The following is a 24,656-nucleotide window of genomic DNA, read 5'->3' as shown; positions in this document are numbered from 1 at the left end:
CCCCTGGAAATACCAGCCAGCTTTTGGTGGCACTGAGGCTCGGGCTGCTGGGGCACCTGTGGGAGTGCTGCAGGGAAGGGGCTACTGCAGGAACGGGGGTAGGTCCCAGACTGGCAGACTGGGCATCCAGCCAGACGGGCAGCGCTGCACCCTGCATCTTGCAAGGACCTGCATGGTAGCATTTCCTTGGTCAACTAGCTTAGCTTGTAACCTGTGAAACAGTATAAAAAATTTACTACGGTGCTTTTCCCCCCCCGCCCTCTGTCAGTCTGATGCAGCTTTGCTGCAATTCTGCCCGTGGTCCCATTCTTGCAGTACAAGCCCAGTGATGAAGTTGGCTGTCTTGCTCTTGGTGGCTTTTACTGACTGTTAAACATCTTGTCGTGTCCACTGGCAGCTCTGCAGATGCTGGGAGATGGGGTCTGATGTGCTTTCCTTCATGTCTCTGCAGTGATGCAACTTCTTGTTGACTTTCTCTGCTCCTAGCACCTGTCTGAGCTGCTTTCCCAGGCTGCCACACCTGCCCATCACTCTCATCTCTAACAACTTCGTTCTTTCCAGACTGAGTGAAGTGTTACAGAAAATGAATATTTACAGCTACTGTTCTTGTGTTCTTAAGCTAACAAGTGCTTGTGAAGGCAGCTGGGAGCCTCAGACAAAAGAGGCTTGCTAATCAGAGCACAGGCTCTGATTAGCTCAGTGAAACTGAGCCTCTTGTCGTTCAAGCAGCGAGCCAGCCCGTTCAGGATCCTGCCTTCTGACAGTCTGTAAACCTGAATTCACCCCTCATTCTTTTTCATACAGAGGAGGAGGCAGCTGTGTCTGTTCCCATAGGCAGAGGAGGAACCTTTTATTTCTCAACTTACAGCCATTGTAGCTAACAAAGTGGGAGCTGGAAAATCTTGGGATGCAAGTCTCATTTGAAGTTGCACTGAGCCTGCCCAGATCCCCATTTTTAAAGACCCTGAGCTAGAGCTAGCATGTGTGCTAGAATGTGCTTATCAGTGCCTACCTTTTTGTTCATGCATAGGGATTGCCCTGTTTGCATTGTTCCATCAATCACTGATCTCTCTTGGTCATCTTGGCCAAAGTGCCAACAGGGCATCTGATGCTGCTGTCACAAATGTTGTGGGAAGGGGACATGGGCAGGTTACTGGCCTTTTCCCATCCTCGTGGTGATACCTCCTGTCCAGGCTGGCCGGGGGACACCTAATCAGTGCTTGGAAAGGAGGATTTTAACAGATGGGGGTAGGAACTGTAGGCTTCATCCTCTCTGTTTCTTAAACACCAAGCAGATCTGATCAAAGTGGAGTTTCTGCGTACTCGGGGTTTGAGCATGGCTGATGCCTGCTGTTCCGCGCTTGCTTGTGGTGTTCCTGCTGTGCCTCCCTGCTCAGGAGGGTGGAGGGGGTCAGTGGCAGTGCAAACAGCCTGTTGCTTACATGGTTTATTAAAAGACTGACTCTGAGGAAATAGGCAGGTGTTTATTCAAACAGTTTTCTTGTAGAAAAGCAGACTATTTCCTTTTTGCAAACAATATCAGGTATACTACTTTGTGCAAAAAGACCTTTTTCAGGTACTGTTCAGAATTTTTATTATTTGGGTTTGGTAGCTGTGTGCTCTCGGGGGACAGACAGGCAAGCAGAGCATTCAGTATCTCTTGCATTAATATTTTAACTCTGGATTCTGATTTTGCTCAAAGTTGTGGAAAATCCCTGGAGATGTGAGCTCTTCTGACCTACAGAACACACTGGTAGCAGGTACCTTAATATGTGCAGAACAGCATAGCCCATAAAATAAATACACAAAGCTAAATATTAACAAGGCTAATGGGATTTTTTGACTTGTTAAGGAGTGTATTTCCTTTCTTCTGAGTTTCACACATCTGTTTTCTTAGTGGAAAGATAAACGTGGCTTCAAGAACTGTAGTGACCTTGGTAGTGGTTGTTGCTATGCATGCAGTTTTGAACAGCAGCATTTGATTGCAGTCTGGTTTCACACAGTGTACTTTTTCTCTCTTTAGGTACTCCCTAAATTCATGAGATGGCGAACACCACGCAAATCTCCAAAGATGAGCTGGAGGAACTCAAGGAGGCCTTTGCCAAAGTTGGTAAGTCACAGTGAGGAGGGCACCTTGCTCCTGTCTGCTGTACATTTGAAATGGATTTATCCCACCCCACGAGCAGCAGTGCCAGCAGGACGTGGGCAATCTGCTGCTCTTGTGGTCTTCTCCATGCCAAGGAGTCCCTTGGCAGTCTTGTTGCTTCTGGCTTGTCACTTCTAGCCAAGGAGCACAAAGGAAGGGACATGGGCAGTCTGGCTGTTGGTGAGCACTGGCAGAGACAGCCTTACCATGTTGCTCCAGGGTGGGCTTTGTTGGCTCCTGATGGCAGAAGAAATACCCAAACAGGTATTGCATTACTTTGTCCCAGGCAGCACTTCAAGACTTGCACAGTGCTTGGTTCTGATGATGTTGGTTTTGGCAGATTGGCTGAGCTGTGCAGATGGTAAATGTAGGTGCTATGTTTCTGGTTTATGCAGGTGCATTTGAGGCACTGCGTTTAGTGAGCTTGTAGGCAAAACCTAATTAGTGTCTGTTTACCTGGCCATTATGGAGCAACTTGCGGTGATATAAAATGCTTTGCGGCCGCAGTGCATGTGCATTGCCCTCTGGTGGCTCTATTTCTTCTCTGGTTCTTGCCTCCCTAAGAGCCTGCACTGCTCGAGGGGTTGCACAGCCCAAGCTGCTCCGCCTGCCTTCCGCCTGTGCTGGCATTGCAGAAGCCTCTGGCAGGCTGCTTCGGGAAGCTGAAATGGGCAGAAAACTGACATCACGGAGAAAATGGTTTTCTGCTGGCTTAGTTTCCTGATACAGCTTACTGGAGGATCAGAGAAACGCGAGGGAGGGGCGGGATGGGAGCTGGACCGCAGCAGTGTGGACTGAGGTCAGCACACGCAGCTGGGGAACCACACCCGGGACTGGCACTGGCGGGAACGAGTTGCACAAGTGATCAGAGCCAGTATTTCGTTTTCCTAACTGGACATCGGCATCGCTTGAACACTGGTTATAAATACAAATTGGTAGTTGCCTTGCATCTGTATCGGGTAAACTGCCCTCTAGACCAGGGTGGCTCTTAAAACTCTCACTTGCTGTGAATTTGCAGAGAGAAATATGAATTTCAAAAACAACTGCTTCTCACGGAGCAGTATTCCCTGTTGGGACTTGAAGCAAATTGCATTTTGGGCAGTTCCCTCTCCTGTCTCGTTCTTTCCAAGACTAATCCAGCAGGTGGAAGTGAGCTACTGCAGAGGGAGATGAGTGACCATCATGCAAACCTTAATAAGGCTGGGATGCAGGTAGCCCGTTCTGTCCTTGGATAAAGTTGAAATAATTAACCTGGCTGGAATGTGGTGGCTTTTTGTCATTAGTTGGGGGGGAATTATCTAGTTTAGGTTGGCTGGCTGCTTTTGCACTGGAAGCACAGAGAAACCCAAGTCAAATCCTGCTTTGTTTTAGAAAACCAGCTCACCCTGCTCAGGAGGTGGGTCTGTTTGGTTTTAAATTATAAAAGCAGTGTCAAAACTTAGGTATTATTGAGAAATGCGATGATTAGCCTGGACATACCCACAAGAGATGGGATCTGCTAGTCCTTTTCAGCTGCCTTCTGTTTTGTGTGCTTTAGGCATGGTGCAGCCCGCAAGCATTGCTGTGAGACACCGCTCTCAGGAGTGTCTTTAATGCTCTCATTCCTTTTATTCTTGCTTAAAGGAGCCATATTTGCCCTGGGATATAGAACTGATCACTAATTGGGTGACTGAATTTCACTGGGAACTTCTAATGCCATCTCTAGTGAATGTGAAGAAAATTTGGACTAAGGCTGCTATTTAGAACAGCCTTACTCTGTTCATCTTCCTTACTTTCATCTCCCAGCTACCTGAAAGACTTGGAATGCAACAGAGAAGCATGGTTATAGCAAAGCTTAGCTGGTTGGCTTCTAGGATGTCAAAAAGATGTGGGGAGGCGGAATCGTCTCATGGGGTGGTTTCTGCTCACCAATATGTGCCCCGCTCCAATGCGCAGCTGCCTGGGCTTCCTGGAGACCTGCTTTAATTCTAGCATGGGGCAAGTTGCTGCTCTGGATGTGTAGGTTGATGGGACTTTAAAGGTGTGTGTTTCACCAGCTTTTCTGTATGCAGCTGGACCAGATCGAGACATCTGGTGATGCTGGAAGGCAGTGAGGTGTGTTACTATGTACTCTGTCACCACTTGCCTTCCATGCCACTTGAAGGTATCCCCTCTCTGCCATGCAGCTGGTGTGCTGTTCTCTGACAGCCAGCAAAAGGCAAGAGTCCCATAGACTACCTGCGGCTTACTAGAAGCCATCCACGGGTGAGAAACCATGGTTTAAGGTTAGCACTAAAGTCAGCTACAGCTCAAACAAGCAGCTCCTAGCATCCTACAACCAGGTATTTGTATTGTAAGTGATCCAAGTGGTAAACAGCAGTGGGGAAAAAAGCATTTTAACATCTGAAAAAAGTAATTAAGTGGGGCATAAGAACTTTCTAGGCTTCGAATGACCCACAGGTTAGTGGGAGAAGAGCAGAGAGAATTGCTCCAAATCTCAGCTGATCTCTGAATTTCTTCTGTAGAACAGGTGTGTGTATGTATGTTTTTGGCCAAACAGTGGCACTTCACAGGGGAGGCATGGCAGAACAAAATCTGCAAACTTGCTCTGTTTATTTGTCTTCCTTCTCCCTGCTTCTGATAGCAGAGATAAGCATCTTTTCTGGAAATGCGAAGTACTTAAAAATCGTAACCCAGCTGAACACTTTGTTCGCTGCTGCAAGGTGGTAAAACAATGCTCTGAAATGTTAGCTTAAGGCAAATAGGGATCTCTGATCCTGCTAGAGTGTGTCCTGCTGAGCATATATCCTTAAAAGGAAACGTGTGGCTTACTTTCCGCTCTTACATCCTGTTATTTAAGCTATTTTAAGTACTTGTCTGGAGGAAGCTGAGCCAGAGCTTGAAGCAGCTTTCGGGTTTTGTTTATTGCGGCTTTGCTGCACCACCTGCATATGGGCAGAAGATGGTGCCATACATCACTGCAGTGACCTTTCCCAGGTTTAGTATGCTGGCGTGCATGCATCTTTCAGTAGAAATAGGAAACTTCAGATGTGCTGTAGTTTCCTTTCCATCAGGCAGATTATAATGAATCCAGGCTGTAGCTTGTCTGTTAAAACAATTTTGCTTTCTTCCATTAGTAATTCTGGGCTGTACGCCGAAGGATTTCATTTGGGATAGCTTCTATTTTGACAGCCTCTTCAGCTGTTGAATACCACTTCAGATTTTGTAAGAGAGGGATTTTAGACCACCTTCCGTCTGAAGTCTGGCCCTGTTGCAGGGCATCCAGCAAGGCACCATATGGTGGGCCTGCAGTAATGCTGGAAATAATTATGGAACTTGCTGGTGCTGCAATGGTGACTACTTTTTTTTTTTAATGCTGCTACTCTGTACATTTGACTGTGATGCCAGAGGGGGAACAGAGACAGCGGGAAGGGAAGCAGCTGCCTTGTGGGATAGGGATCTCAGGCCTATTTGTCATGTTTACAGGGGCTAAAGGCTTTTTCACATGTTAAGAGAAGAATGGGTCTATATTCTACCACACAGGCAATCACTAGTTAAGGTTACTCGACTCTGCTACCAAGCCAAAACGATGAGCTAGCACATCCACCAGGCTTTAACACTTAGATCTGCCCTTCTGTGGCCAAGAAGCTAAAACTTGAAATGAGAGCATCTTTACTGCAAAACCAGTAACTTGGTGTGGGGTCTTGCAGTTGAACCAACAGACCTGTCCTGCTCGTAAATCCCACTCCCAAAGTGTCTGGGACATAGATGCCCTTTTAATCTATGAAGTAAATCAGTGATTAATTTTTTTCCCAGGATACTGTGAAAGAGTGACTCTTACAGGTGGGTATTTGATATGTTGTTAAGAGTTGGAAAAACTTAGGTCCTGAGACCCAAGGGGTTTGAGTGAGTTAAGATGCATTACTCAACAGTGTGTGTGTCCTTCACACTTGATTACATGCTATCTGTCTGAGCCCAATGCTGAGGGCCACTGGTGTGCAGCCCCTCCTGATGGGCAGCATCTTTCGTGGTGCCATGTTCCTGAGTCACATGCACTCACATAGGAGTGCGTTTCAGATGACTCTTCGTGCTGTAAAGCTGCTAATTTTTAATTTTTTTTTTCAGTGAGCAGAGGTAAGTCTTCTTTGAACTAGGCACACCCAGAGGACTGAGAAGATGCTGCTTTGCAGGGGTGAACGAAACCCTCAAAATGGGCAGATGTTGACCCAGACTGCAGTAAATTCCTGATATCTGCCCTGCTGCCAGGTTTGATGCTTTCAGGCTGAGACTGAGGTCCGCTGAGCAAGTGTGGGTGGACCAGACAATAGCTAACTCCTCAGTTGCATTTCAATCAGTGTTTTTAAGTTATGGTTTCTGTTCTGTAAGCAAACCAATATAAATGCAAGGCTGGGGATTAATTCCTTGAACTAGATTGTACCCTTAAAAGACATGCAGGGCTTCATATGTAGAACTGAGCTCTAAACAAGTTTAAGCATCCTTTTACCTGTGCATCTCTCCAATGTATTAGAGATGGGGACTTTGGAGCTTGCTTCCCTGCTGTCTCACCCAAGAAGCTTCTGCCTCATGAAATACCACATATTGTGTTTTTCCCTTTCACTTCTGAATAGGCTCAGACAGGGCACATGCAAACCCGTTCAGAAACACTTCTGAATGCTTAAGCTAAACATGTCAAGAGGAAAACCTTTACCAAATCCAAATCACACCCGTGATACTATCAAGGATATAATATGTATTTTTGAAGTCTTATTTTTCTCTGTCCTTTGCCTACTAACATTTGGGTAGATGTAAAACTTAGTTTTTTAGGTGGTGGATTGATTGGAAGAAGTGATGAACAGGTGTTTCTGGATTTACCTGCTCGATTTGGCAGCATGGCAAAGGCTTGTGGTCGGTTCAGTCAAGCACTGGCTAAAGCAATGGGTGTTGATTGTAAGCATGCTGAGGGTGAAAGCAAAGTTTTGTTTCAGGTCCATAGGCCCTGGAGATTAGCAAATCCCTTCTTGTCTGATATTCTTCACTGGCTGTGAGGCAGGGAAAAGATGCATATTGTGGAGTTAGATTTAGTAATAAGAAAACTGTAACAGAAGAAGCTGTGATTTATCTAGAAGGGGAATAGCTTGCTGATGACATCTCAGGCTGGACTGTTTAATAAAGCTTGCCTTTGTAAGCTTATATTTTTTTGGAATAAAATTCTAAAATTGAAGGTCAGACAGCAGCCTGTTGCTATCATTAATCATTGGCCCAAACCACTTTATTTCATCAGCATTGTTGTAAACACTGACATTTCATAAAGTAGTTTAATGTATTTATTAACCCACTGGAATTGATGTTCTTCTTTTGTTTGAGACCTAGGGACTGGGGTGTAGGAGGGAGTACAGGTTTGCTCTGTGTTACTTTGGATGTTTGCCACTAAGCATTTGAATTTCACTTTCTTGCTAACTTATAAAAACAATTTTAAAATCCCATATGGATCTGGAAAATGAGGAAGGTTGGAGTGGTGGTGAGGACATGCTGCTTGCTGGAACATTGCTGTGAAATAAAACCTAAAACCCACCACTGACACCTCATTAAAAGTAAATTGACTTTCAAAATTTGCTAAAAGAAATGGACTTTAGAGCTCTAGTGATTGTTTTTTTTTATTCTTAAAAGTATCTCCCTTTAAGCATAAATATGGACCCTAGTGGCTGTGGTGTGGGATTCCCTCTTGAACAAAACCAAATACTGGGGCTGGTGCAGCTCTTCCATCATGGAGCCAGCAGCAGCCTGCAGTCTGCAAGGGTGTTCAGGCAGCAGAAGCTGTTGCTTGAATGGAATTTAACTCTATGGCTTTAGGGAGAGGCTGCTGCCTTATAAATAGCAGAAAAATCCTGCCGTAGGGGATATGGGCAGAACAGTGGCTGGGCGAAGCCGAGTGGGGCTGGATGCCTTGCAGCATGGTCTGGTTTTGGCAGCTGGTGGTGGTGAGCTACACTCGGCAGTGCACCATCACAGAGCCAGGAGCTCTGGAGGTGGGGGGGGAAGCTAACAAAGCTGCTTAAATGCAGAGACTGCTCTCGTTTAGACTTAAAGGGCTCAGCTGATGTCTTCAGTACAGGCACTGTGTCGACTTTGCAGAGCCTGTGGTTGAATGACGATCATAGGAGACTGCAAATCTTCACCTCCTCAGCCCATCCAGGTATTCCCCACCAGCTGCAGTAATCCAGGGCCGGTATCTCCCCATGCCCCAGCCCTGGGGAGGAGATGGCAGCTCAGGCACTGAGTTAGCTTCCCTGGGCTGTCTGTACCACTTGCCTACAGCACTGAGCATCACTACTGAGCTGGTGACAGCACAACATATCCTGAATCCCTGAATCTCCCAACATGCTGGAGGGTCATGCTTATGTCTTGGGATGTGAATCTGGGCTGTCCAACTGCTTCAAATGCTCTGGCAGCTCGTGGACCCGACTCTGCCGAAGCCTGGGTACCAGCCGTGCTGTGAACCACACTGTCTGCTGGAAGGAGGCACTCAATCTGTGCCTGTCCATGGTGGCAGCAAAACCTCACTTGCCTGAAGAAAGGTTAGGGCTGCTGGATCTGCCCTGTGCAGTCAATAGATGTGATGATGTCCCCAAAGGGGTTGGGATTTGTGGATGTGAAAAGCTCCAGATTCACACTAGATTCTTATTTTCTTTCTTCCCCAGTCTAGTAGGCAGTAACATTTCACTAAGCATGCAGTGCTGGTGTGGCTTGGTGGTTGACTGTCAAAGCAAATGTCCTTGCAGAGCATTCTTGGGCAGCATTAAAGTATCTGGCTGCAATTTTCTGTCAGCGATAAATGGATACAACATTATCAACGTGATAAAAAAACGTAAATGCAGAGCTGACTTAGTGTTTTCAGTTCAGAAAGTAATAAGTGCTGTGTTTCATTACTGTCTATTTTTAATACTCAAAGCCAACTGCAGTTAGATGTAAAAAGAAATGCTCTGGCAATCGTTTATGAAAATGCAGATACTCTGTTGTGAAACTTTTACACCAGACTTGGTCATGTGTGCCAAGAGCCATCCTGGTCAGCTCTGCTTCGAAGCTGCTGTTGCCCAAAGCCGGAGAGATCTCATGGCTTGCGCTGGGACCCTCTCTGAGGATGCACTGTGTGTATTTACTGCGTGTCTTTGATTCCTGGTGTATTCTTGGTGGTGTCAATTGAATAGTATACTACTTGGGCTTGGTATTTTTGGTATGGACATCCTGCTGTGTGTCCACGTCCTGCACAGATCTTGCTTTCAGCAAAGATGAATGCTCTGCGCAATGTGGCCCCAAAACAGGTATGCTGTGACAGACCACGCTAGGAGATTCCTCCTTACCTCCATGTCTTGTAGACATCCCCAGTGTGCAGGTTGCTCCGTAAAGCATTTTTGAGCATGGGGGCTGTGTTTCTGCCCTACTGTCTGGGACTTGTCTTGTCGGGGTACTGGCACATTTCTAAAACCTTCTCTTGCCCCTTCTCTTCCTCAGACCTCAACAGCAATGGGTTCATCTGTGACTACGAGTTGCACGAGCTCTTCAAGGAAGCCAACCTGCCTCTCCCTGGGTACAAAGTGAGAGAGATCATCCAGAAGCTCATGATTGACAGCGACAAGAATAAAGATGGGAAGATTAGTTTTGAAGAGTTTGTCTATGTAAGTGGTATTTCTGAATTTCCAGCAGCCTGTGGGACCCCTTTTAGACAAAGCTAAGGAAGGGGGTAGAAGGGAGAAGGAAGGTGGCTTCTCGGCCGCTTACCCTAATCCTAGTTTTCTTTCTACAAACTGATCACTTTTGAGGACTTGCCATGTAAAAATCAGTTCTTTGTACAGATCTCTGCATATGAGCAGTCTTTTGTGCTGTCGCTGCCAGCCTTTAGATTTGGACAGGATGTTGGTTTTTAAACAAAAAACAAAAAGAATCCACATGCTTTTTCTATATGGAAACTTCGTTGGAGGCCGAAAGACCATTTCCACGTGAGGTGACAACTGGAAAAAAGACTTCCAGTTCTCCAAGCTTACAGTATTGACTGGAAGCTACTCAGTTTTTCCAGGCGCATAGATGAATGCTTATTTCCTCAGTGAAGCAGTATAATTTCCTTTCTCAGTTTAATGGGATTACAAGTATTTGCTAAAGATTTTGGGGGGGCATTTCAAGACACACTTGAGATTAGTTCTAGATGCTGATCTAGGAAAATTCAGATCCATTTGTTGCCTTAAAAGGGAAGAACAGGAGTAAGGAGATTGGAGAAACTGCAGGATGGGTCTAACCTTCAGCCTTTTTCTGTAGAAATAGGTCAGAATTTTTTTTACAAAAAGCACACTTCTTCTGAGATACTGGTTCGATATCCATCCCTTCATCCTTTTTATACTCTGATGACTGACATCATCATACGTAACAAAAGTATGTGCAGTACCTTGAGGGAGCTGTTTTCGTGTCAACCATTTTTCTTGCTATTTCTTAATTTATCTTCACCTTCTGTTCCTTAATTGTTTTCAGACCCTCTGAACTTTTGAGTTCGGAGTCAACTAGTAAGTTGGAGTTTGTTTGCAGTTTGTGAACACTTGCATGCTGGGTGCATGTTTCAGCTGTTGGTTTGAGCTGGTCCGTAACTCTAACTTTGCACTAGGAAGGAAGAAATAAATCTTTTCTGTCGCATTTGAGTGGTACCGATGATCGAGTAAACATGAAATGAGTTACGGGCAACTAAGCTATACGGTAGAAGAATGGTTAGTTGTAGGATTTTTACAAAGAGAACTGTTGCTGTTTTCTAACTCTGAGCACTTTTACGGGGGTTTATGGTACAAAGGATGACAGGAACTGTCTTGAGGTTGGGGCCAAGTGACTTAGTGGTACATAGCATTAAAGCACGTATTTTCAAAGAAGGTATGCAATACCAGTAATTAGTCCAGCAAATTTTGAAATAAATAAATCTGTATCAAAATCCTTATGTTTAAACCAACCAACCAGAAAACCCAAAACTTCTGGGCTCTTGAGTCTTCACTCAGCTCTGTCTGATCACTGGGGTGAGCAAAACCTCTGCGTGCCATCAGGAGATGGTTTAACTGCACTGCATCATCACCTTGCCTTGCCACCCTTCCCCTGTGTTTAAGGGACGGGGAAGGTAAGGCGTGACAGCCAGCAGGCGGGCCCTGTGGTGACAGCTCTGCAGCCAGAGGTGTCAACAACCCTCCTTTCTTTTTAACAGAAGCACTTTGTTGTTCCGCTTTACAGTGCAGTTTCATTGCCTTTTTCTGGGTAGTATTTAGAGAACCTGCATATGTTTCAGCATGGTTGAAACTAATTTGGTTAAGTTTTGAGGGAGTTACAGTAGGCTTTCAAGCCATTGAATATATTTTTTTCCAATAGTTGCTTAGTTCTGTAGGACCTCGGAACCACTAATAGTAACGTACAACCTGCACAAATGGCACGTGTAATCTTTCTGCATTAAAGCATCTCTTCTGCCCTCAAGCGTGAGGGTTTTGTCAGTTAGCCCAAACCTGCTGTTGGGAGAGGGGGAATCCTTACCTGCAGCGCTTGTTACACATTATTGCAGATTTGACTGTTACACACTTAAAGATAATTGTTTCTTGGGTTGTGGACAAAGTCTTTTGTGTGAACTAAAGTCACCGTCACACCAGCATCTGGCTTACGCAGAAAGGTTAAAATTGCACAACAGTTTTCTCAACTTTGGTTCTGCGGAAACTGCTGCATGTGTACTTGCTCTCAGACTGCAAAGGTTTCACGTTTTTTTTCTTGTGGTCTCTTGAAATTTATTTGAAAAGGTAAATGTATGCAAGGTACTTCATGCCTAATGCTTCTGTTTCAATGGGCACTTGCAATATGTGTTTGAGAGAGCGGGATGCCCCCTATTCCAAGTTAAATTTAATACCACTACACCCTTGCTGGGCCCTCACATTTGCTGATTTTACTACAAAGTTTGCTTTAAAGCCAGGAAGAAATAGCTTCTTCTGTGGTCCTTTCATTTTATGAAGACAAGTTTTTCTTGTCTAACAGAGCACTTTAAATTGTAGATTTTCCAAGAGGTGAAAAGCAGCGATATCGCTAAAACATTCAGAAAAGCAATTAACAGGAAGGAAGGAATCTGTGCGATCGGGGGGACCTCGGAGCTCTCCAGCGAGGGGACGCAGCACTCCTACTCAGGTATCGCTCTGCCTTTCAGCTCCTCTCTTGAGTGAGTGGAGGCCATATGCCAAAAATAGTAGATTTCTACAGCTCTGCCATGTGCTGTGCTTTTGTTCTCCAATAGCTGAATGATCTCACGTCAAGGTGAGAGCAGGACAAAATTAGAGGGTAATGCAAGATTAGCAGTGTGTAAATTAAATGTGTGCTTATTTGTTTTGTTAACTGTGCTTGCTGATGAAGTCCTTGTGTCACACTTGAATATAACAGAGGTGTTGAGTAATGAGTAAATAACAGGAATATTCTGGTAATTGGAAGTGAAAGTCATATTTCTTTTAACTTTGTGTGACTAATAAAATAGTGTGGTAATGATAATGGGGCTTTTATTTCTCTGGGCTGTTGTGCACTGATTCTTTTGGGAAAATCTTTGCTATGTTATGAAAAAGCCTGTATTAAATTTACAATTGGTTATCTTAGAGGAAGAAAAATATGCCTTTGTAAACTGGATAAACAAAGCCCTGGAAAATGATCCCGACTGTAGGCACGTTATTCCAATGAACCCAAATACAGATGACCTGTTCAAAGCTGTGGGAGATGGGATTGTGCTATGGTAAGTCATGATGGCTCCTGAATTAAAACAAACAAACAAACAAAAACAACAAAACAAAACAAAAAAAACACCCCACCAAAATAACTTCCCAAAACTGTAGTTGGGGGAATTTTCATTCTGTTCTAGGCTGTTTTTGTGACTAGTGTGTGTGCATAATGTTTTGCACGTATAAAAAGGGGCTCAGTCACCCAGGCTTTCATTGTCATTGCATGATGCTTCAGCTTTGATACCAACTTCACGAGCTGGTATTTTTGTCTAGTATTTTTGTTTGGGCTTGAGACTGAGCTTGCTGAAGGGTAGAAGGTGCCTTGCAGGAACAGAAATTGTCCTGGTGCAAACTCAGTCTGATGCTACGTAGCTTGGGGGAGGGCGGATATGTTAAATAGCCCATTTTCTTGGATGTTTAGGCAGACGGTAACCTCTGTGGGAATGTTAGCGACCTTATGAATTAACCCAAAAGTGGATTTTCTGGGAATCCTCTTGTTGCTTTTGATAATAGCTGCACTAAGTTAGTAAAGTAAGTTATTTTGCTGCATGCTGAAAACAGAAGGCATCTAGGACTGCTAAACACCAGCTGCCTTCTATGCCTGGGGTTTCTTTTGGGTTTGTGTTTTGGTTTGTTTTTTAAATGTGAGTGAGTTAATATAGTGGAGAACTGGATCAGCTGGAATTTCAGTAACTGTGTATCAATATGCAAAAGATGTTTAGTGGGCTGCACGTTGCCTTTCATTTCTTAGTTTGTGATTTTTATTTTTTTTTATTTCCCCGGTTTCAAGTAATTCAGATCTTCAGGCGAAGACTGAACTGAGTAGGAAGTAGTTCATAATATAAAGTAAAAACTTACCATGTTTTCTGTTAACTAAAAATTCATTGCGCTCACTTGCTCCCCACTGAGCTCTCAAAGTGTTTGCGTTTTTTTGGGGCAGTTTTTTCTTGCCAGCAGTAGTACACCTTTACAATAGGAGGAAGTGCGTTGTCGTACTAGAATCTGCAGTGGATGTCAACAGAGCAATGAGTCTTCGCTAGTCCAGTGACTGTGCTGTGAATAATTCATGTGCTCTTTTTGCGCCAGCAGCTGAGATCAGTAGTGGCCAGTAACATGTTTAAGGTTTCAGGCTTAGCTATTAGTTACAAATACATTCTTGATAACGTAAATATTAACTTCTGATTTACACAGCCTTGATTTAAAAAAAAAAAAATACACAAAAACCAAACAGGCGAAAAGACATGTACTGTAGTGAGTATTGTAACAATGCATTGAGTTTTGTTGAGATTAAATACTAAATGTTGTTCAAATATTATTGTTTTTCCTCCTACCAGCAAAATGATCAATCTTTCTGTTCCGGACACGATTGATGAAAGAGCAATTAACAAGAAGAAACTCACACCATTCATAATTCAGGTATAATACATTTCTGTATTTTTGCTGAAATTCATATTCAGATAGTATTAATGGAAACAGCATGGTGGCTTGAGGCATTATTGTGGAACTCTAGAAAGGAGTGAGTTTTGGAACTTGCATTTAATTATTAAAGGCAGTTTTGTACTGTGCATGATTGACAGTGCTGTGGGTACAGTTCAAAAAACAAAAATGGTAACTTAATGACAAAATGGGTAAAAAGGCTGAAATGCTGTGCATACCTGATATTGCTGCAGTGATTATATACAGTGCTGTCTTTTTAAAACAATATGGTTATTGGCATTGGCTATCTATGAATCATTTCATAGTACAACAGCTTGTTTTTGCAAGGATGCCTGTGCGTGTGCGTATAACTTAACACTTCTCTAGCCTTATTCTCATTGACACCACTAGATGCAACTAACTCAGAGGCTGAAACTAAATACCAGAGGCTGAAATTAAACCCTAGTGCCTAGTTCAGTTCTTATTGATTCAGCCTGCTGCCACCACAGCTCTGTTAACTCTGTTAAAAGCCGGAGAGCGGTCGGGAGTGTTTCTTCCAAGCTGCTGCTGTTGGAGCAAGGACAAGGGGGAAATCTCCGCTGTGCTGGCGCTGGATGAAAGGCAAAGCAGCATCTCCCCTGGCTGTGTCTCACTTGGCTGTGCTGTTCGCAGGAGAACCTGAACCTGGCATTGAATTCTGCATCCGCCATCGGGTGTCATGTTGTCAATATTGGTGCAGAGGACTTGAGAGAAGGGAAACCCCACCTGGTCCTTGGGCTTCTCTGGCAGATCATTAAGATTGGCTTGTTCGCCGACATCGAGCTCAGCAGAAATGAAGGTAAATGAAACTATAAGTGATTACTTCTAAAGCATGAACACTGCATTGCTCGCGCTGTCACCTCCAGCCCTGCCACTGCCTCTTCCCTCCCCTCCTCTCTGCTGAAAGCGGGTACTCGCCTTCGGCTTCATCAGGGCATGTGCCAAGCTGAGTGCTCTCCAGCCTGTTTGTAGCTGTGGAGCAGGTTCAGGCGGCTGGGCTGTGCCATTCTGGTAACGTGTGTCAGCCTTGGAGAACTGGCTGAACACAAGTCTGTAAGTCAAGGTGCATCCTGGCTCAAGCCTTGCAGTGCAAATGGGCATGTTGCTTTGTGATGCCTTGGGCTGGGCAGGCTCTCCTGGTGTAGCCATAGGTACATAACGGTGTTGGGAGGTGGCAAAAGCTGCTTGCATCCTTTTAGGATTATAGACAACTGCACATCTTCCAAAAAAAAAAAAAAAAAAAAAGGAGACCTTTAGCTCTTTGGGAATGTGTTTGCAATGACTTGGTTCTCCTAAAATCCTCCTTGCTACTGTCAGTGTTGCAGCTGAGCTTTTGCTTCATTCTTGGTGGTGGGAGAGCGGTGCTGCAGCTCTCCCCCTGTGCTCTCTTGGTCCTGCACAACAGCCTCCAAAACTTAAACTTTTCAAATCATTCAAAGAAAGAGCTCTGTTATTCCTGCATGGGCTATCAGAGCACCCAGATGGATGGAGTGGCTTCAGTGTCTTTTATTTAAACTTCCCAATCATGAAGTGGTAACGCTGTTTGGCTTAGATTGAATATTCATGGCAAGGGAGGCACCGGCCAGCTGAAAGGGTGCTTATCCTGGTTTTCTCTGGGTTTTTTTAACAGTGCATGCTTGGAAGCACTTTTTCATTGAGAGAGGTACATTTACATTTAGCTTACTGTCATCAGCTTAAAAGACTGCATGTAAAATCCAGAGAATTTTGTTATACAAGAAAATGGAAAATATTTTTTACACACAGTTTTCTAGATCATTCATGCTCTTCTCTGCGTAACAACCATCTCAGGAAAACTCCAGTAATACCCAGATTATTTTGACTTAATCAGTAGTTGGTATTGTCCCCCCTTCTCCCCCTGAAATGTTGCTGCAGCTCTAATTCTGGCATGCAGGTTTGCCTCTTGAAAACACCTTCCTTCCCCTCACAAGCATTTTTCTTCTAGCACTGGCTGCCTTACTTCGTGATGGTGAAAATCTGGAGGATCTTATGAAACTATCCCCAGAAGAGCTGCTCCTAAGATGGGCCAACTTCCACTTGGAAAACGCAGGCTGGCACAAAATCAATAACTTCAGTTCAGATATCAAGGTACTAAGAGCTCTCCTGGCCTGCACGTGCCTGGGAAAAGGCTGGGAGCCAGCCGGGGCCGTGTTTGCATGTGTAAATGAGTCCCTTCATCCGCAGACAGGACCTTTCTTAACCTTAATACACTGAGCGGGCTTACAGGGGTTTTATGGATGGTATATTTAAGGTAGCGCAGTGCTGTTCTCTCTTGCCGTGAGGTTGAGCCCAGTGTTGAACTGTCTGAGTGTTTCCTCCAGTGCTAGTGGGATCCTGCTGCAAAGCTGTTGTGTGTTTTAATCGAGTAGGAAGCTGTATTACTCATGTGTTTTCAAATGTTCTTAATCCATCTTCTCTGATGGAAATAATTTTTCAAGGGCATGCAGCTCACTCAGACAGGGTGAAATGCTTAATTGCATCCCTGGAGAGCATGACTTCCACACACTCTTGGCAGGTGATGGCATTTCATTCAAAATGTCATGGGCTGGAGAGAGGAAGGGAAACAAGACCCCTTATTCTCTACGCCGGGCTGAGTAGAAATTGGGGCGGGGAGTCTTACAGCTATTTTTCAGATGTGAGGGGGTGGCTCTTTTCTCTCAGCATTAGTGAGAAATGGAGGGTGGTGACTCCTGGTCAGTGTGGGGTTTTTGGACACTGGTCTCAGCAGGTTTCTGGAGCTTATTCACATGGCCAGCAGTTTCAAGGAGGAGAAAGAGGAATGAAGTGGATTCCAGGTTAAAGGACTGTTGAGGTGGAAAAAAAAAAAATTGATAATTGAGGTGCATGGGGAGCCCAGAGCTCCCCTGTGTGTGTGCATGCGTGCATACACACATGGACACTCTTACTTCCAACTTCAAAATTACTTACAGCTTTGCTGATAGCTGTTGGCTTGTCTGGTGCAACCCATAGGCTGCCAGGATATGCTGAGGTCCTTCTTAGCTGAGGACTAAAAGGACTTGTAGTTGATAAATAATTACTGCAGCTATTTGCTCCTCCTAGTTTGTGACCATCCCTGGCCTCTCTCCTTTAAGCTATTCTAGCTAATGGGCAGGCACAGGAGAAAACATTCAGACTTCTTATAATCTTTTTGCTTGGACTTTGTCTTCGCTGAGCCATTTTCATCGTTGCTGTAGCAGTAGGAGTGGCTGCCTTGTTTTAGAGGTTAGGGCTGCCTTGGGGCATCTGGCTGTGGGGGCCATGAGAGTGAGCAGCACGGGGTCACTACCTCCTCCAGCCATTGGAGAGGAGGATGTGACACCAGAGCTTGCAGCAAAGGCAGCTTTCAAACAGTTAAACCCCATAACTTTAATCTTAAATATTTCTAACTTTTTTCCCTTTCTGTTTCCTTTTCTGCTGCCTGGACTTCTGCCATCATGCTCTCTTTTAAGCTTACAGATTTTGGTAATTCAGTAAAGGTACATAAGCCAATTATGCACATTGACTTGTTAAAGATGAGCCTGAAATGAATTGTTATGGTGTATTCACAGTTGTGCGGGAGACCTGAATTTTCTTTTTCATACATTTCAGGATTCCAGAGCTTATTTCCACCTCCTCAATCAAATTGCACCTAAAGGGCAGAAAGAGGGAGAACCTCAGATCGATATTAACATGTCAGGTTTCAATGTAAGTATTCAGGCTGTTGTGTCCTCATGCTGTACAGTCGCAAACTACCTGTACCCTATAATTGCCCCATGACATCTAGGTATCCTGGTATCTTAATTTCTAGAGCGTGTAAAGTGTCAGTGGGCATGTGTGCACCTCGGGTATGTACTAAATGAGGGGTTGTTGCAGGCCTGATGGCCACCTGCCAATTAACATATATGATTGAGAAATCATTTGTGTTTTTGCTCCATTTGAGAGCATGCTGACTTCTGCTTTTGAATGACCAAGTTTAAAAGGCATAAAAGTTGGAAAGCACATAAACTTGGAAAGTACCACGCTAGGAAAAATACCAAGACAAACCAGGACAATTGCATCCACAGCAGCAGGGATTAGCGTGCATGCTTCATCCCTTTGTTTGATTAGCGACTGATGCCTAACGAAGGTGGGTGGAGTTGTGACATTGCCCCAGGTAGCAGTCAGGAGCTTCCCATCTGCTTTGTAGCCCAATCTTTTCCACGACAGCTCTTGTCCGTTGCATCCCCGGCAGGAAAAGGATGACTTGCGGAGAGCAGAGTACATGCTTCAGCAGGCAGATCGGCTTGGATGCCGGCAGTTCGTCACGCCGGCTGATGTGGTCAGTGGCAATCCCAAACTGAACCTGGCCTTTGTTGCCAACCTGTTCAACAAGTACCCAGCACTTACCAAGCCTGAAAACCAGGACATCGACTGGACCCTACTGGAAGGTGATGGCCGTATCAGTCACAAAATTAGCAGGAGGGAAATATCTAAAGTAAATACTTGAGTCACAAGAGGATGTGCCCTGCAGAGGTATCTCCATTGAAGTAACACCTATGATTTGAGGCTTCAGTGCTGCAGTCATTGTTTACTCATTTGGGGCAGATGAGAAGGGTACTTTACAGCCTGTTCAGCTGCTCTGATCCTGATGTGGAGCCTGAACCTGTAGGAGCACTGCCAGCAGCCTGTCAGTCCCCATGCCAGGACTGGGAAGTTGGTTTTACTATTTCCTGCGATGGGCAGGAGCACTTCAGTAATGCAGTGAGACGTTAATGGGAGCACTAATTGTTGGCAGAACTGGGATTAGGGCTTTGGCTGCCTGGCTCCCAGACAGCAGTTAGCTAACACCCATGTGAAAGACCTTCCTGCTACTTGCAGAAAGTGCAAAAGGCATGCTCTTCTGAGGCCTGGAGAAATCAAACTGATCTCCAAAATTAGGTATCAGGGCAACCCTCTTCCTTTGAAAAAAATATAGTCGAAAAAAATACTATTTTTCTGCTTGAAAACCTAATCAATGAGCTATGCTGCTCAAAGCTCCCTGCCTTGCAAGGTGGAAAACCCTGCACAGCTTTGAGCTTGCGGAAGTTGCGTGAACCTGTTTTCTCTCATCTAGGAGAGACACGTGAGGAACGGACCTTCCGCAACTGGATGAACTCCCTTGGTGTGAACCCCCATGTAAATCACCTCTACGGGTAAGCATTAGGCTCTTGGGAGAGACCCAGCTAGATCAGACTAGAGATGTGCCCACACCAGTGTCCTGTTGCCCACAGTGCTGAGCAAAGAACTTGAGAAAGGGTGATGGTAGGGAGTGGGAGATGCTCACTTGTACCGTCCCTGCAGTCCGTAGCTTAGGGATTTCTGAGCCAGCACTTGGCACACCAGCAATTGGTTTTAAGGGCTGAAGACAGTTTGTTTATTTTCCCCATCTTGTGTAAATTGGTACCCTGAGATCCCAATACATTTAGATCTGTTTGAGCAACTGCATTACAGCAACTGAAACTAAATTCCCTGTCACCTAATTTTAGGGCTTAACCAAGACATCATAATTAGGAGGCAAGATACTCTGAGTCCCTGTAGTCAGTGGAGAGAGGTGGCTACCTTTGGATTTTATGTAGCAAAATTCTTCCCTGGATCTGTTGCTGATTACCATGCTAAAACCTGCTTTAGCCCAGCAGCTAGCAGATGTTAACACAGAGCATTTCTCCTGCCCTGAAAACTACAAAATGTTTTGAATTTTTTTCTTTTTAGGGTTGTTGAAATTGCAACAACTTGTAAAGAGTAGTAATTAGTTATGATGTGACAAAGTCAGAGTGCATTTAAATCTTGAAACATTAGGCTTAATCAATGTTTTCCACTTCAGCGATCTCCAAGACGCACTGGTAATACTACAATTATATGAAAAGATCAAAGTTCCTGTTGACTGGAATAAGGTTAACAAGCCTCCGTACCCTAAGCTGGGAGCAAATATGAAAAAGGTAAGCATTTCAAAAGACTTTAAAAGAAGCCATGGACACTAAAAATTCCTATTTGAGGCTTCCAGTCAAGCCAGTGTATTTGTGAGTCATTTTCTCTTTTTCTGTGTAGCTAGAAAACTGTAACTACGCTGTAGACTTGGGAAAACATCCAGCTAAATTCTCCCTGGTTGGCATCGGAGGACAGGATCTGAATGATGGAAACCCAACGCTGACACTAGCCTTAGTGTGGCAGTTGATGAGAAGGTAGGACCCATCTCAAACATGTAAAACTTGTGAATGGAGTACAGAGTTTGGGAAGTTTTTTGCCACAAGAGCACTGGAGCAGGTCACTCAGAAAGATTGTAAAACCTCTGTCCTTGGGGGGATTTCTGAGACACAGCTGGACAAATCTCTGGCAGAGCTGATCCTGCGGCACATGGGAGGCTGGAGCAGAGACTGCTGGAGAACCCGCTGGTGGATCTGTGAACATCCTGCTGACCAGGATCACCTCTCTTGCCTGCTCAAGTCTGGTCCACATGCAGAAATCCTAAGCAGGAACATGTACACAACTTTTATGTTCTAATTTTTAATTGGAAATTGAGAGAGAAACATTCCAGGGCTGCTTTATAACCCTCTTCTGCATTGGAATGGGGGGAAGGAGAAGCTTAATAACAGATAAAGTCGATCGTCCTTTTTCTTATCTATTTCTGAAGAATTCTAGATGATGCAAATATATAATATTATCTGCAAAATAGCTGCGTGGTAGCTCCTTATTTGGCATTAGAGGTCAGAATATGAACTCGTGAGTTGATCCACACCTTTTAGGTAATGTGTTAACCCTATGGAGCAAGTGAAACAGTTTAACAAATGTCCTGAGCCCAGGCAATTTTGTGATCTCATATTAAAGGACTTGAAAGGCTAGAAAGACTAAATGCTTTAACAGAAATTGCACTTCAGATAAGATAGATGATTCTTCCTTTTTGCTAAAGGAGTTTTTTTAAAAAAAAAAAAAAAAAAAAAGCAGAGCTGAGACTACATGAAGACTTTCCAAGCTGCCATGGGCTCACATTGTATCCTGGCTGCACGCTCACCAGCGCTTTGCCCAGGTTCTGTGCCTAATCTTGTTCTCTTTGCCGCTTCTCAGGTACACGCTGAATGTTCTCGAGGACCTGGGTGATGGTCAGAAAGCTAATGATGACATTATAGTCAGCTGGGTAAACCAGACCCTGAAAGAAGCTGGCAAGTCCACCTCCATCCAGAACTTCAAGGTGCAGGTTCCCCTCTTGCATCCAAAAGGAGAGGGGTGCCCAAAAAGTATTTCCTTGGCTGGAGGAACAGCAGGGGCATCTTAGAAAGGGGTTTAAACAGGACAGGGTTCAGTCTGTGCTGGGAATAAAGTGGCTTCAAGATACCAGAGAGGAGACTTTTTAGGACTGGCCACGGTGGGGAATAGCAGTGGGGCAAGAGAGCTGATGGGGTGGCAGAGGAGGGGAGGGTGGTCAGGTGGGGCTGAGGTGCTGGCAAGCATAGGGGCTAGAGTGGGCGAGCATTTTTAGGTGAGCGTTGTCCCTTGGGGTCTGGTCAGCGGGGCAGACCTGCTGCCTGCATGTTGGTCACTGCTTTGTATTTTCAGAGCACTTGCAGTAAATTGGAGTAATGATCTTGTACTATTACCAAAGGAGAAGCAGCAGTTTGGTTTTCCCTGTGGTCCAGCTGGGAATAATCACTAACACTGCTGTTTTGAAATGGCTTGTTTAAAGCTTGTTTTGTTGCATGTTGCAGAGCAGCTGAATTGAGGTGCGAAGTGTGCTTTAAGGATTAGACGTTCATCTTTACTTGTCTGTCCCTGTATTCTCTAGGACAAGACTATCAGCACAAGCTTGGCAGTTGTGGATTTAATTGATGCTATACAGCCTGGTTGTATCAACTATGACCTTGTAAAGACTGGTCATTTATCGGAAGATGACAAACAAAATAATGCTAAGTAAGTTTGCTATCTCAAAAGTTGTTTTGCATTAAAAGTGTGCGCCTTCTATGCGCTGGCCTTAAGCTGCAAGTGTTTTTACCAGTTTCAGAATAGCAATGATACTCTGTTTCTCACCTATTTGTTCAGGCATATGAAGTGCTCAGGGTTTTGGAGTTGAACCCTTGTATGTCTCGTGTCTCGCTGAATCATCATATGTTGTCAAGTTTCAAGTATGCCTATTAAAACATGCCTTTTAAATATGTGTTCTGTGACTGTTCTGCAGTGGCAGAACGACAGCAAAATTTCTTGCAGATAATAGTCTCGCTTGATTGTTCCTAAAGAGCAAACAGAAGGGGAAATGTACATGTTAGCTGATTAATCCTTGGTTATACATGCTATCTATTAGCCCTAACAAATATTAATTACAATTTTTTTAACTGTTGGACTGTTGGACTTGATGTTCAAAGATCAATTTGTGCATTAAAGACACTTTACTGTGGAAAAGAAATACAGCAAAAGATCAAAAAAACATTTATAAAACAAACAGATGCGATGTGGTTGGACTGTTGCACATCTTGAATCTTGATAAAGAGGGTAATAGGTGAAATTGTGTTGGATAGGGCAGGACCTGACTTGTGATTTATTGGTAGTAGTATCGGTGCTGATCCACTCATCTTTCCATGGTGAATAGGTATGCTGTGTCCATGGCAAGAAGAATTGGTGCCCGAGTTTATGCTCTTCCAGAAGATCTTGTGGAGGTGAAACCGAAGATGGTCATGACCGTGTTTGCCTGCTTGATGGGCAGGGGAATGAAGCGAGTATAAAAGGGTTGATCCATGTAAAGAAAAAAAAACAAAACGCAACAAAAACCCAACCTGCCACCCTGGGTGCATGAGTAGCAGATCAGCTGTGACCACGTTGAAATGCTGTTGGCCTAGGAACTGTTGAAGTTCAGAGGACTTTGTTTTGCTTTGCAAGACAAACTCTTATAAAAATTCTCAGGGAGAGGAGTTTTAACCAACAGAAGTGCTCTTTTCCCAAAGGAAAGTTTAACTTATCAAGAGCTCACAGAAATGCATTCATAACAGACCTGCATCTTTCAATAGTGCTCTGGAGCTGTTTTCACCCCATTATTTCTCAGATACTTGGTGCATAGCTTTTTTTACCCCAAGGGCTATAAGGTGGTTGGTATGACTTGTAATGGAAACAAATCTAATTTCTGTCTGCAATCCAGTTTACTTTCTATCATATGGTCCAAGCGTATTCTAGGTTTGACCACTTCCTTAACTTTGCAAATAAAGCTACAGTACAAGTTGGGACCTGCAGGCCAGCTCGCAATGCTAAATGAGAAATGTGTAATTAGGAAGATGGATCTTCCTCTGGTATTCTCTGTACATGGTGCTTTTTTATACATCTAACTATTTTTGATTACTTTACAAAAAAAGCATGGCAGTTTTTTTTCTCTTGCTGCTTATAAAAAGGGGTTTTTTTTAAGTTATTTTGGTTTTTGTTTTGTTTTGTTTTTTTTAAAGTTATACTATATATGAGAATACCACCATCCTTGGACCTCTCACAGTAACATAAGATATCATGTTGCTGATGGCACGGTTGCACCTGAGAATGGAAGTGAATGCATTTTTGTATGCATCTTGGTTCAGTTCTGTGCACCTAGAAAATAATTTTTACAAAAATCTGCATGAAAACTATAACTTTTTTATTTAAAATGCTGTTGGATATAAAACCATACTACATTGTGGGGAGGTTTTGTGCAGGGAAGAGGCAAATATTATAAGCAGCAGGGTTCAATAAACTGAACAGCAAATGTGCTGGAACATAAAACTATTTTTACAGATAAAAGGAAGCGTTGTCGCCAAAGAAGGAAGATGCTGTATCCATAGGATTTAATATTATCTTGCTTTGGCAAGCTGTTTGCTATATTTTGAGATCATATTGCTATTCCGAGCTATTCAAAGTGATGTAATATGGTGGCAAAGCATTAGTTGAAATAAAAACATTTAAATACACGCTTCTCTCCTTGTTTACACTGGCTCAGCATGGCAGCCTGTCCTCAGTTGCTTTTAGCTTTGCTTTGGTTGATCTTTTTGTTTTGCGCCAGGTCCATTGATCTGTAGGATACCCTAAATCAAGGTGTGCTTGAGAAGCTCTTGTTTTTTAAAATGGGCACTGGCAGTGCAGTTATTCCCAACCTGTGTTTTAGTGAGGCTTTGCCTTCATGGTAGCTTCTATAAAACCTTTCTCTTGAATTCTTCCTGTGTGCCCAAAGAGGATGTCTGTGGGTGTAGGGGAAGAGCCCCGTTAGGGCAAAACCCAGAAGGAGGAAGAAAAATTGTTTCCTGTGTCAGGGACGTGCCATCCAGGCTTGTTTCCAGAAACCACAGGTCTGGGGGCTTAGTGGCAGCTGA

The 24,656-nt window shown here is 44.1% G+C and overlaps 1 protein-coding gene across 2 annotated transcripts; it reads left to right on the top strand.

Moving 5' to 3' along the window:
- Nucleotides 1-2,021: 2,021 nt before the first annotated feature.
- On the top strand, nt 2,022-24,257 carry PLS3 (plastin 3). Of its 2 annotated transcripts, XM_009576291.1 has the most exons (16): nt 2,022-2,110; nt 9,635-9,798; nt 12,178-12,307; nt 12,764-12,896; nt 14,217-14,298; nt 14,971-15,136; nt 16,301-16,443; nt 17,805-17,831; nt 17,944-18,039; nt 18,566-18,761; nt 19,427-19,505; nt 20,174-20,288; nt 20,398-20,531; nt 21,412-21,535; nt 22,127-22,251; nt 22,925-23,397. In XM_009576291.1, exons 1-16 carry the CDS (start codon nt 2,044-2,046, stop codon nt 23,055-23,057), a joined length of 1,914 nt encoding a protein of 637 aa, XP_009574586.1. In that variant the 5' UTR covers nt 2,022-2,043; the 3' UTR covers nt 23,058-23,397. The 2 variants fall into 2 exon arrangements, with proteins under 2 accessions (XP_009574586.1, XP_009574587.1); XM_009576292.1 differs by lacking the exon at nt 17,805-17,831 and having other exon boundaries at nt 22,925-24,257.
- Nucleotides 24,258-24,656: the final 399 nt, after the last annotated feature.

Source organism: Fulmarus glacialis, unplaced genomic scaffold, assembly GCF_000690835.1.
Source record: "Fulmarus glacialis isolate BGI_N327 unplaced genomic scaffold, ASM69083v1 scaffold29364, whole genome shotgun sequence".
NCBI classification, from domain to species: domain Eukaryota; kingdom Metazoa; phylum Chordata; class Aves; order Procellariiformes; family Procellariidae; genus Fulmarus; species Fulmarus glacialis.
This window is presented reverse-complemented; position numbering and strand designations above follow the sequence as displayed.